This window comes from Stegostoma tigrinum, chromosome 5, assembly GCF_030684315.1.
Source record: "Stegostoma tigrinum isolate sSteTig4 chromosome 5, sSteTig4.hap1, whole genome shotgun sequence".
In the NCBI taxonomy this organism is placed as follows: Eukaryota; Metazoa; Chordata; class Chondrichthyes; order Orectolobiformes; family Stegostomatidae; genus Stegostoma; species Stegostoma tigrinum.
In genome coordinates, this window is record NC_081358.1 from 92,362,149 (window position 1) to 92,373,993 (window position 11,845).

Here is an 11,845-nt window from a genome sequence, read left to right on the forward strand (position 1 = left end):
AAAGTGGTATGCCATGAATAAATTCTGCGAGCCTTGTATGCCAATTGTTTTGGATGGTAAATCTCAACTCATGGCTAGGATAGTTTAATTAAAATTGTTTGCCTGTAAACTGGAGATTAGGGGCATGGCAAATTTGATTAACTCTTTAGGTTAATGTCATTTAAACTTCAGTGTGTATAAAAGTTGCCAGGTCATGTTGCCGCTGTATAAAACCTTAGCAGGTGAACATCTGTTTGATGTGGAAAGTCATCTTGGGGCCTGGGATGGGGGCGAGGGAGGTGGTGTGGGGCCAGGTGTTGCACTTCCTGCGGTTGCAGGGGAAAGTGCCGGGTGTGGTGGGGTTGGAGGGGAGTGTGGAGTGGACCAGGGAGTTGCGGAAAGAGTGGTCTCTCCAGAAGGCAGACAAGGGTGGGGTTGGAAAAATGTCTTTCGTGGTGGGGTCGGATTGTAGATGGCGGAACTGTTGGAGGATGATGCGTTGTATCCAGAGGTTGGTGGGGTGATGTGTGAGGACTAGGGGTATTCTCTTTTGGTGGTTATTGTGGGAGTGAGGTGTGGGAAATGCGGGAGACATGGTCGAGGCGTTCTTGACCACTGCAGGGTGGGTGGGAGTGGAAGTTGCGGTCCTTGAAGAACGAGGACATCTGGATGTATGGGAGTGGAGTGCCTCATCCTGGGAGCAGATGCGGTGGAGGCAAAGGAATTGGGAATAGGGGGTGGAATTTTCGCAGGAAGGTTTTTGGGAGGAGGTGTATTCCAGGTAGCTGTGGGAGTCGGTGGGCTTGAAATGGACATCGGTTTGTAGTTGGTGCCTGAGATGGAAACAAAGGTCTAGGAAGGTGAGGGATGTGTTAGAGATGGTCCAGGTGAACTTAAGGTTGGGGTGGAAGTTGTTGGTGAAGTGGATGAACTGTTCGAGCTCCTTTTGGGAGCATGAGGTCGCACCGATACAGTCATCAATGTAACGGAGAAAAAGGTGGGGTTTAGGGCCAGTGTAGCTCCGAAAGAGGGACTGTTCCACCGAACCTAGAAAGAGGCAGGCATAGCTTGGGTCCATTCGGGTACTCATGGCCAACCCCTCTATCTAGAAAGTGGGAGGAATTGTAAAGAGGAGTTGTTGAGGGTGAGTAAGAGTTTGGCTAGACGGATGAGGGTGTTGGTGGAGGGGGACTGTTTGGGTCTGCGGGACAGGAAGAAGCGGAGGGCCTTGAGGCCATCTGCATGGGGAATGCAGGTGTATAGGGACTGTACGTCCATGGTGAAAACGAGGTGTTGGGGACCTGGGAATTGGAAGCTCTGGAGGTGGTGGAGGGCGTGGGTGGTGTCATGGATGTACGTAGTTTCTGTGCCTCTTCGTAGGTTACGTACAAAGTGTGTGGCCATGGGTACTAGGATGGGCCCAAGCTATGCCTGCCTCTCTGGTTATGTGGAACAGTCCCTCTTTCGGACCTACACTGGCCCTAAACCCTACCTCTTCCTCCGTTACATTGATGACTGGAGCATGAGGCAGTGCCGATGCAAAGAGGAGCTCAAACAGTTCATCCACTTGACCAACACCTTCCACCCGAACCTTAAGTTCACCTGAACCATCGCCAACACATCCCTCACCTTCCTGTACCTTTCTGTCTCTATCTCGGGCATCACCTACAAACCGATGTCCATTTCAAGCCCACTGTCTCCCACAGCTACTTGGAATACACCTCCTCCTACCCACCCTCCTGCAAAATTTCCATCCCCTATTCACAATTCCTTCGCCTCTGCTGCATTTTCTCCCAGGATGAGGCATTCCACTGTCACATATCACAGATGTCCTCGTTCTCCAAGGACCGCAACATCCCCCGCAGTGGTCAAGAACACCCTCGACACTGTCTCCCGCATTTCCTGCACTATCCCTCACACCCCGCCCCTGCAATAGTCACCAAAAGAGAAACCCCCTAGTCTACACGTACCACCCTACCAACCTCCAGATACAACGCATCATCCTCCGACTCTTCCGCCATTTACAATCCGACCCCACCACTAACGACATTTTTCCAACCCCACCCTTGTCTGCCTTCTGGAGAGACCCCACTCTCTGCAACTCCCTGGTCCGCTCCACACTCCCCTCCAACCCCACCACAACGGCACTTTGCGCTGCAACCGCAGAAAGTGCAACACCTGCCCCCACACCACCTCCCTCAATCCCATCCCAGGCTCCAAGATGACTTTCCACATCAAACAGATGTTCATCTGCTCATCTGCCAGTGTGGTATACTGCATCCGCTGTACCTGGTGTGGCTCCCTCTACATTGGGGAAACCAAGCGGAGGCGTGGGGACCGCTTTGCAGAAAACGTACGCTTGGTTCGCAATAAAAATCTTCACCTCCCAGTCGCGAACCATTTCAACTCCCCCTCCCCCTCCCATTTCTTAGACGACATGTCCATCCTGGGCCTCTTGCAGTGCCATAATGATGCCACCAGTAGGTTGCAGGAACAGCAACTCATATTCCGCTTTGATACCATTGAGCTGCAGGGTTCCCATGTGGATTTCACCAGCTTCAAAATCTCTCCTTCCCCTACTGCATCCCAAAACCAGTCCAGCTCGTCCCTGCCTGCCTAACCTGTTCTTCCCCTCACCTATCCCCTCCTCCCACCGCAAGCCGCACCTCCATTTCCTACCTACTAACCTCATCCTGCCTCCTTGATCTGTCCGGACTGCCTTATCCCCTCCCTACCTCCCCACCCATACTCTCCTCTCCACCTATCTTCTCCTCTATCCATCTTTGGTCCGCCTCCCCCCTCTCCCTATTTATTTCAGAATCCTCTTCTCATTCCCCTTTTCTGATGAAGGTTCTAGGCCTGAAACGTCAGCCTGTGTGCTCCTGAGATGCTGCTTGGCCTGCTGTGTTCATCCAGCGCCACACTTCGGTATCTTGGACAAACTTGGATTGTTTTTGCTTGAGCTTTGCAGCCTGAGGCCTGGCCTAACCTGACACAACTATATAAAAGGAGGCATGGATTGGGTGCATAGTCAGCCTTCTCTCAAAGTGGAAATGTCAGATACTAGGGGGCATAAGTTTAAGGGGTGGTACGTGCTTGGAACACACTGCTAGGGGAGGTGATAGATGGCAACGTTTAAGAAGCATTTAGATACATGAAGTTAGAGGGATTTGGACCATTTGCAGGCCATTGAGATTAATTTAGATGGTCACCAAAGATATGGTGGGTTTCAGTGGCCTGTTATGTGCTATATTGTTCTGTGTTTTAACTGAAGAATGCTGCATCAATCTTTTGAGAGTTGCTTTGTTTCCTAAGAATTACATCAAATTAATTCTGCCAAAAGTAAGTACTTGTATTGAAACACAATGCTTGCTGATATTTCACCAAGTTCCTGACACCCGTTCCTAACCCATGCTGAAAAATTGCATCACACTTGTGACAAGTTCCAGGTTGTTTCAGATGAGTGTAACAAAATTGGGATGTGTAGGGTTAAACGACAATCCAGCAGCTAAGCTGAGGTAATTTGTTGAAAAGAAACACAAGTCTGAAATTAGTCTATGGTTCAGACATCTTCTGTAGAGAGAAGCAGCGTTTAGGGTGATTGGCCTTGCATCAGAAAGTGAATGTGAAGTCTTCTGTTGTAGTAACGTACAAGAGGAATGGGGTATATGAGTAGTTATCAACAGAAAAATACCTCCCTGAAAGGGGAAGCAGCAGCTGATTAAATAGTACAGTAACTTTTAAAGAAATAATGTGAAAGAGGGGAGAAATAAATTGCAATTTTCATTCAGAGCCAGGGACGTTACCCTCCGTCATAAGACTTCCCGCACCTTTGATTAAGGGAAGCCGCATGCACACAACCATTCCTACAAAGCTTCGCTGATGCCTTTTAGAGAAGGCAAGTGGTCTAAATGTGAATCCAGACCCCCAGCGATGTGGTTGATTCTGAATTGGCTTCTGAGCAATTTAGCATGGGTGATAAATGATGGCCTAACTGTGAATGAATGAAAATGTTTTGTTCCCAACTAAACATCTCCCTTCTATTACTCTGTTTGTTTTAAGATGCTCCTTCTGTCTCTTTGACAGAGCATTCGACCATGTGCTCTTAATTGTTTTTAAACGTTTGATGTCTTAACTATAGCTGGTAGCACTGATGTAAATATAAGTTCTGATGAGAATACACAGACTAAAATTTTGAGAAGAGCTTTTGACAGATTTTTGAGTCCTCTATTATAGTTGAGAGGAAAGATAAGAATTTGGACAGATGTAATCTCTATCTGGTTGAAGTGGGTAAGTCTTTTCTTAATGCTACCAAATCATACGTAAGATTACTTGAAGAATTTGAAACTATCAAGTTTGTACATTGCTCCTAATAAAGGATCCAAAGCTCATTTTGTGCAATGGATATTAATGTAAATCAAAATTACTATGGTTGACTGTTTGGAAATATTCAGTTGATACAGTTATAGAGCAAAAGGAGGTCATTTAGTCCATCAGGCCTGACTTGCTAAAAGAGCTAGCCGAATGGTCCCTTCCCATCATTTTTCCCCAGATGTTTGTCTGGTTTTAAATGCTCCTAAGGGTTCTCGTTCCATCATTGTTCTTAGTTGCATGTTTAATTGTCTAACAATCTATTTGGATTTAATGCATTTGCCGTTGTTTTCATTGTGTACTGTCCAGATATACTCCAGTAGCTTTTTTTCTTAGATCTTCATTTTTATAATTTTTATTCTTGATGGCTTGTCTTGTAAATACCTGCTTTGGCTATAGCAGTGGATGCTGTGGATTACTACTGTTTTTTTAATGGGTTTTGTCACTCGTAAAGATCGTTTATCTTGGAAAGAGACTAAGTCAAATATAAGTTCCATTTAAATATGCCATGTAATTCATGTCTTTCTCCCTTACAGAGAGCAAGATGGTGGACCGTTTAGCCAACAGTGAGGCAAATGCTCGACGCATTGGCATGGTTGAAAGTTGTTTTGGAGCAGCTGGCCAACCTCTAACTATTCCCGGTCGAGTACTTATAGGGGAAGGTGTTCTTACAAAGCTTTGTCGAAAGAAACCGAAAGCAAGGCAGTTTTTCTTATTCAATGACATCCTTGTTTATGGTAATATTGTCATCCAAAAGAAAAAGTACAACAAACAGCATATAATTCCATTGGAGAATGTTACAATTGATTCCATCGAAGATGATGGTGAGTTGCGTAATGGCTGGCTTATTAAGACACCAACCAAATCTTTTGCTGTTTATGCTGCTACTGCCACTGAGAAATCTGAATGGATGAATCATATTAACAAGTGTGTTACTGATTTGTTATCAAAAAGTGGGAAAGTACCCAGTAATGAGCACGCGGCTGTTTGGGTGCCTGATTCAGAGGCAAATATATGCATGCGTTGTCAGAAAGTCAAATTCACACCAGTCAGTCGTCGACATCATTGCCGAAAATGTGGATTTGTTGTCTGTGGGCCTTGTTCAGAAAAACGGTTTCTTCTTCCCAGCCAATCCTCCAAACCAGTACGTGTCTGCTCCTTCTGCTATGATCTGCTCTCTACTGGCCAGCTGACTGCAACTCTGCCAAATCGCTCTGAGTTTTACCGTGGCTCCCTCCAGTCCCCTAGAAATTTATCAGATGAAGATGATGATGACGACAGCAGTGATTAAGAAGTGAAATGTCAGCTTTGGCATTTAAATAATTGGGGTAGAACTTCAAATGAACTGCTTTTGAGATGAATTAACTTCACACAAATGTCCTACGACAATTAGCCATAAATTATACCGACAAACCTTAATACAAAACTTGTGCCTGAATGTTGGATATACTAATGGTTTGTACTCTATTTTTTGCTGATACACATGTTGGCTGAAAAATATAATTCTTGACTGTAATTTTTAGTTGATTTACTTTCTGGCTGCACAAAAATAAATAAATCTCGCTGCCTTCCATTTGTATTATTCTGTCTGTTTACCTAAATATTTTAAGTTTGAAATTTCATTTGATAACTGCTCTGAATATTCATGTTTGGATGCAGCAATTATGATTTAAAAGTGGGAGAAAATAATTAAGATTTGGCCAGATGAAAGTTTAGGCATATATTACTGTCAAATATTAACATTGGTCAGATTTAAAAATAATCTTGAAGCTTTGTAATTTGAACAATGGCTTGTACAAAATCATAACTGAATGTCTGATCTAAACAATGCAGACAAGCTGAATTTAATGTTACACGTCGAGATGGAACGTTAATGAAGGAAACGTTTTATGTTTCAAACTCATAGAACCCCTCTCCAATCTCATGCCATGTTCTAAATATCTTGTTTAATCTCAAATAACAGCATTTTATGGAGCTCTACTGCAGGTGGTTATATGTTTAGTAAATAAGCCTGAACCCTCATCCTTTCAAATAGTATTGAGCTGACGAAAGATTATTTTGGGCAACAGTGTTTTATTCCACACCAAATATTAATTAATATATTGTAGAGGCATTTCGCTTCTGAATTGATGTCTTTAATGCAATTCAGATAGTTCAGGTTACATATAATAGGTAACTTCCCTTTCCTTTACCTGTCCCAACTTAGCTACTAAAATGTTGCCTCTTTAGGAAAAGAGCTGAAACGGATATTAATCCTTTACTTATTCAACTCCAAAAGCATTTTATGGAAAGCTGTGAACTGCTGCAGTTGGTAGAAATTTGGAATAAAACAGCCGTTCTGGAAATACTTAAGCAGTATCTGTTGGGAGAAATATGTAGCTTTTCAAGCTGATGACCTTTTTATCTCTCTCTCTCTCTCTCTCTCTCTCTCTCTCTCTCTCTCTCTCTCTCTCTCTCTCTCTCTCTCTCTCTCCTCTCCTCTCCCCCCTCTCCTCTCTCTATCTCTCTCTCTCCCTCACGTAGCAGTATGAATGCTCTGTTTAAAAATTAATCAGCTCAATTCAAACAGTATGGTGATTTGCAAACTGCCAGAACAAACTGATATGAATTAGTTATAGTCAGTTGACTTGCATGGACTTAACATCATTACCTCATTAGATCAACTGACTTGAAAGTGGATTTGGAGAAATTGTAATCTAATTGCTTTCCTTCATGGTCAAGAACCCACCATTTGTCAGTATAAATGGGCAATAACACCTTTGCCGCCAATTGGAAATCTGAATTATATGGTCACATTTATAGTACTGTGATTTCCAGTTACTAGTATGATAACAATCATCCTAAATCCGTTTGGCTGAGGAATTTCCATTCCAATGTTTATAGTAAAGTTGATGTAGGACTAAGTACCATGTTATGTATTACTTTCAGTGGTGTAATTAAATTTGGTAAGACTTTTTAAGTGAGGCACTCGAGTATTCAGTTAATGAAATGCTTATTTAGTTGGATTAAATTAGTTCTTTTGAAAGCCTCATGGGTTGTTCTTAAAACATTGAGCTATAAGGTCATTAACTGAAACCTGGCATTCACGTTTGTTTTAATTGTCTGGAAGCAGTGAATAAATTTAACCAGCTGAGTATCTTTAACAAATGCAAGCACGTGAGCAAGTTGGCAGGGAGGCTGAAGGAGACAGAGGTGAACGGGAATTGAGAAATCCTTAGACCATGTAGTGCCTTGACAAGTGTGTTACAAGGAAACCAACCCTTTGTACACTGGTAAAGTTTTACAGTTTTATTGCCACCTAGATAAATGTAATTTGTCTGGTAACAGAGGCATAATCCTGATCATAGTCCAAAACTATCCATCTTTTGCTTTCCCTTTTGTAAAGTTGATTTGACCAGCATATTTTAAAAAGCTAAATTTGAAAATAGCTTAATAGTTACATCCTGCACATAGACAGTCTTGCAAGTTTGTGGTGAATGTGTGCTGTAGAGATTGTCCTTTTGGCTTATGCGTTTTTAATACCATCGGTATGCAGCAGCTATCTTCATGATGTGAAGTATTTGTAAGAGCAAACATCAACAGAGGCAGTATTCCATTATTTTCTAAATGCCAATTCTAGAGAATAAATTTAGTCTTTCAAAGGTGCTTTGATGTCCAATGCCAGGAAACAGTAATTATCAACTCTGATAGTGTGGTTCACTTTGTGGTAATATCAAAGATGTAGCAGCAAATCACATTAGATTTTATCTCATCTTTATAGCCACAGCTTTAACCATACTCAGTTGCTGTCTCTTACATTGACCCACTGAAAAACCACTTTGAATGGACAGTGTTGTTTCCATTTGCTGGAACAACTGGTATTTTATTTTTCTCAATTCTCAGTTTAACCAGCTATAACACGTAACAAAATTCAAATTTTGATTGTAACATCTTTGGAGGAACCTGAGCTCTGCTAATTTTGATAAGAATGACTTTACTTCCTTAGGTTCCTTTTGTCTTGTGTTTTAGTAGCGTATATTTTCTCCTTGGCTGGTTAATTAGTAATGTGGAGTAGCATGAAATATAACTATTTTAATACTTAACTGCACTGTTTAACTTGTTTTTCATTTGTAATCCCTATATTTATTCAGCAATGGTGTAGTTTTCTTGAAGTACCAAAGTACCTAAAATACTCTCTTCTCCAGTTTGACACCCAAGTAAATGAGTTCCACTGAGTTCCATTTGGCTGATTCTCCAAATTTTTTGTCTGTAATTGAGCTTGTGAATGTCTGACATTGTGCTCGTATGCAGTGATGTAGTGAACAGTGTATACATATCAGTGTGAAGGTTTTTGTTCAACAGATTTAGTCACAGGATCAATAATCTAAAGTCAATTGAGATCACCCCTCACTCCTGACTTGAATTAAGAATTGCATTTAGTATACACAACTTTTATTAAGCTCCCGCTCTGATTTTACTGAGTTTTTTTGACTTCAAAGTTGCTAATCAGTTACTTTGTGGAATAGAATTTTCATAGAGCTGTGCGTTGAGTCCTTTTGATTATTAAATATCATGACTGCACGAGATTACTGAGCTGGCTGACGTTTTTTGAAGATTGTATTGATTTTGAATCCTGAGAAACAACTTTTCTCAACTCCATTTTCTGTTGCTTATCAGCTGAATACGTGGAGTGTCAATAGAAAATCTGTGGTGCAGTTTTCTGTACCCCTCCTTGTGCATTCAGCTGTTAAAGCAGAGAGAAGGAAAGAAAGCTTGCACCCAAGAGAAACTAAGTTTTTTTAATTTTCTGTATACCAGATCCATTTCATGAGGTAACCTAGGAAGTCATGTTACTTCCAGTTATGTGAAACAGTAGGATGACTAAAACCACAATTTGAAAATCTAATCTTTCCAAACATACACTCGAGAAAGATCAGTGTACAAAGGGTACATAAATTTAAGGAAGATTTTCAAAATGAGTTAGACTTAGCCTTCAGCTTGCATCCTACAGATATCCTATAATATAAAGGAATGGCTTTATTTTAAACTTGCAGTTCTTTTGTTAAGGTGTACCATTTTTCTATGATGTATGTTTTTCAAAATTGGCACTTTATTTTGCTAAGTATGTTGCTTCAATGAGAATTTTACAAAAGTTATAAATATGATATTATCTTTTCCATTCAAGCTTTTTCTTGCAAATCTAGAAGCTTGCACTATCCTGCACTGAGTTTGATAGTGAAATATCTGAATTCAGCACAGTTAAATGTTTTATTTTCTGCAGTTAATGATTAAAGTATTCATGCAAGCTGCTTTTGTATATGTTGATGTAGAATTCCTTCAGTTATTCATCTTTAAGGTGTGAGATGTAGATTTTTGTTTTGGTGTTGACTGTTAATGCGTAAGCTTAACTTTTTGAAAGGGCTTAGTACTCTGTATAGATACGTTGTGTAACAAAATATATTGCATTACTTAAAATACTTTTAGTGGATATCTGACACTAATATCAAGTTATGAAGTGATTTAGGGCAGACTGTGTAATGAAATACAACTAAAATTGTCTTTAAAAATAAACTCTTTTTAACTGTTTCTAGTTGTTTAGATCTTGATGCACATTTTGTCTGAGATCTCAGTTTATCAAGATGCACAGTTGTGTTCCTGTGACAAGCTGATTTCCTTGTCAGGCCAATTGCTATTCAACAGGGAAAGTGGTACCTGCACCAAATGTGCATAAATTGCCAGTTCACATTTTGTGTAACATTTTTGGGAGACAAGTGAAAAATTTCTTCATTATGGTTTGTCTAAAAAAAACTTTATCCCATATTATTATGGGGACAGAAAATGTTTGTGTTTATAAACTTGTCATTTGAAGCAAGCTAATCACTCCACTGTCCACTGGACTTTAATCTTCATCGTACTGTTGGTGTAAAGCAGTCAAAACATTTGTCACTTTAATCCTCAGGAACACAACCGTTTGGATTTCATTAGGATGTATCCATCATGTGTGCACTCTGTGCAAAACTGGAAATTATTATTTCAAATGGTAAAATTTAGATATAGCTTTAAAACAATTGTCAAGTCCCTATAATTTGCATGTGTATGTTCAGGCTAATAGTTATCAACACTTGTGGACACAAGTGAATGAAAAGTGCTGGAAATACTCAGCAGGTCAGGGAATACTTGTGGATCAATGTGCAAAATTTATTCTGCTTCTCTGACAGCAAGAATGGCATTTCAATAAAAGCCCTGCTAAAAATGCATATCAAGTTAACCTTTCCATTCATGTTGTTCTTCATTATTTAAAGACTTTTTGTAGTTAAAAGCCCAAAGGATTTAGTGATGCTGCATCTTCTGCGTATTCCTAACGGTTTTTGTTATACTTCATGTTTCTGATATTTGTATAGGGCCTTTAACAGAAAATGCTGTTACTACTTTTGAGAGAACACAGCATTACATTGCTCTGTTTAGTATGAATTATTCATACATTTTTGTACTGATTTTGAAGACAAATCTGAAATCATTAAGTAGGTAAATTTAGAGTGACTGGAGTTTTAGATATAAGCATTTCAAATACATGATTGGGCTGGAAATAAGCTGCAATTCTGAAGTGTGAATCTCTTGATATAAACCTAAGTTATTACTGATATTTGTAAACTTATTAAATTTTTTCTTCCTTGTTTTTACAAATGAAATATTATTTAAATACAATGTAAACATACTTTATGTAGTCCCTTTGGAAAAAATAAAAATGTAGAAGTTGAAAAACCAAGATTACTATAAAACATTTAAGACATAATAAAATTGGTATGTTTTGGTGCCTTCAAATGTCAAATTTTCTGAGCTTTGGATAATAAATTTTTGCATGCGAACTGCAAGTAGAAAAATGTGGGTTGTATGGGGATGGGTCTGGTTGGGATACCGTGAGGTTTGCTGTGAACTTGTTGGGCTGAAGGCCCGGTTTCCACACTATAGGGATTCTGTGATTCATATGATACTTGGATTTGAGTTGCCAATGCAAACGTGATTTTTTTTAAAAAAAAGCATGGTTGATTTTTAGTTTTGCTTCATATTTCAGACCAACCAGTTGAATTGTTCAAATCTTGCATTCAATTTTCTTTACTATGTCAGGTGTCATTCTTGCTAATGAAAACACTCGAGTTAAGCAGCCATCTGCTGTTATTGTTACAAGTGGAACTTTGGAAAAGCTTTTGCTGTCTAGCAAGCTGGCCGTGTTGAAGAAGAGAACTGGCTGCAGTTATTTTGTCCAGTCTGTTAAGATTATGGCACTTTCAATGTCCCAGATCTCCTCCAAACAAGTTATGGTGTTTCTCCAACTGAGGACTGCAGTAGTCCAGGATGACAGCTCTGTGTTGCCTTGTCTAGGTCACGTGGATGAGTGGTAAATGCTGGACCCGGTCAGCGGTGACCATGACCCAGGAGTGAATGCAGAGAAAAATACTGACTGAAATATGAGTCATAAATGTGATTCATTACATCCTGGGAGTTGGTTCTGTGGCTA

At 40.2% G+C, this 11,845-nt stretch overlaps 1 protein-coding gene across 4 annotated transcripts in view; it reads left to right on the plus strand.

Annotated features, from left to right (window-relative positions):
- The window catches only part of plekhf2 (pleckstrin homology domain containing, family F (with FYVE domain) member 2), a 45,839-nt gene extending 34,827 nt beyond the window's left edge, over nucleotides 1-11,012 (plus strand). For all 4 annotated transcript variants that reach the window (XM_048530037.2, XM_048530038.2, XM_048530040.2 and 1 more), the window contains exon 2: nucleotides 4,887-11,012. In XM_048530037.2, the coding sequence (XP_048385994.1) occupies nucleotides 4,887-5,641 (755 nt within the window). In that variant the 3' untranslated portion in view covers nucleotides 5,642-11,012. The remainder of the gene's footprint in view (nucleotides 1-4,886) is intronic.
- Nucleotides 11,013-11,845: the final 833 nt, after the last annotated feature.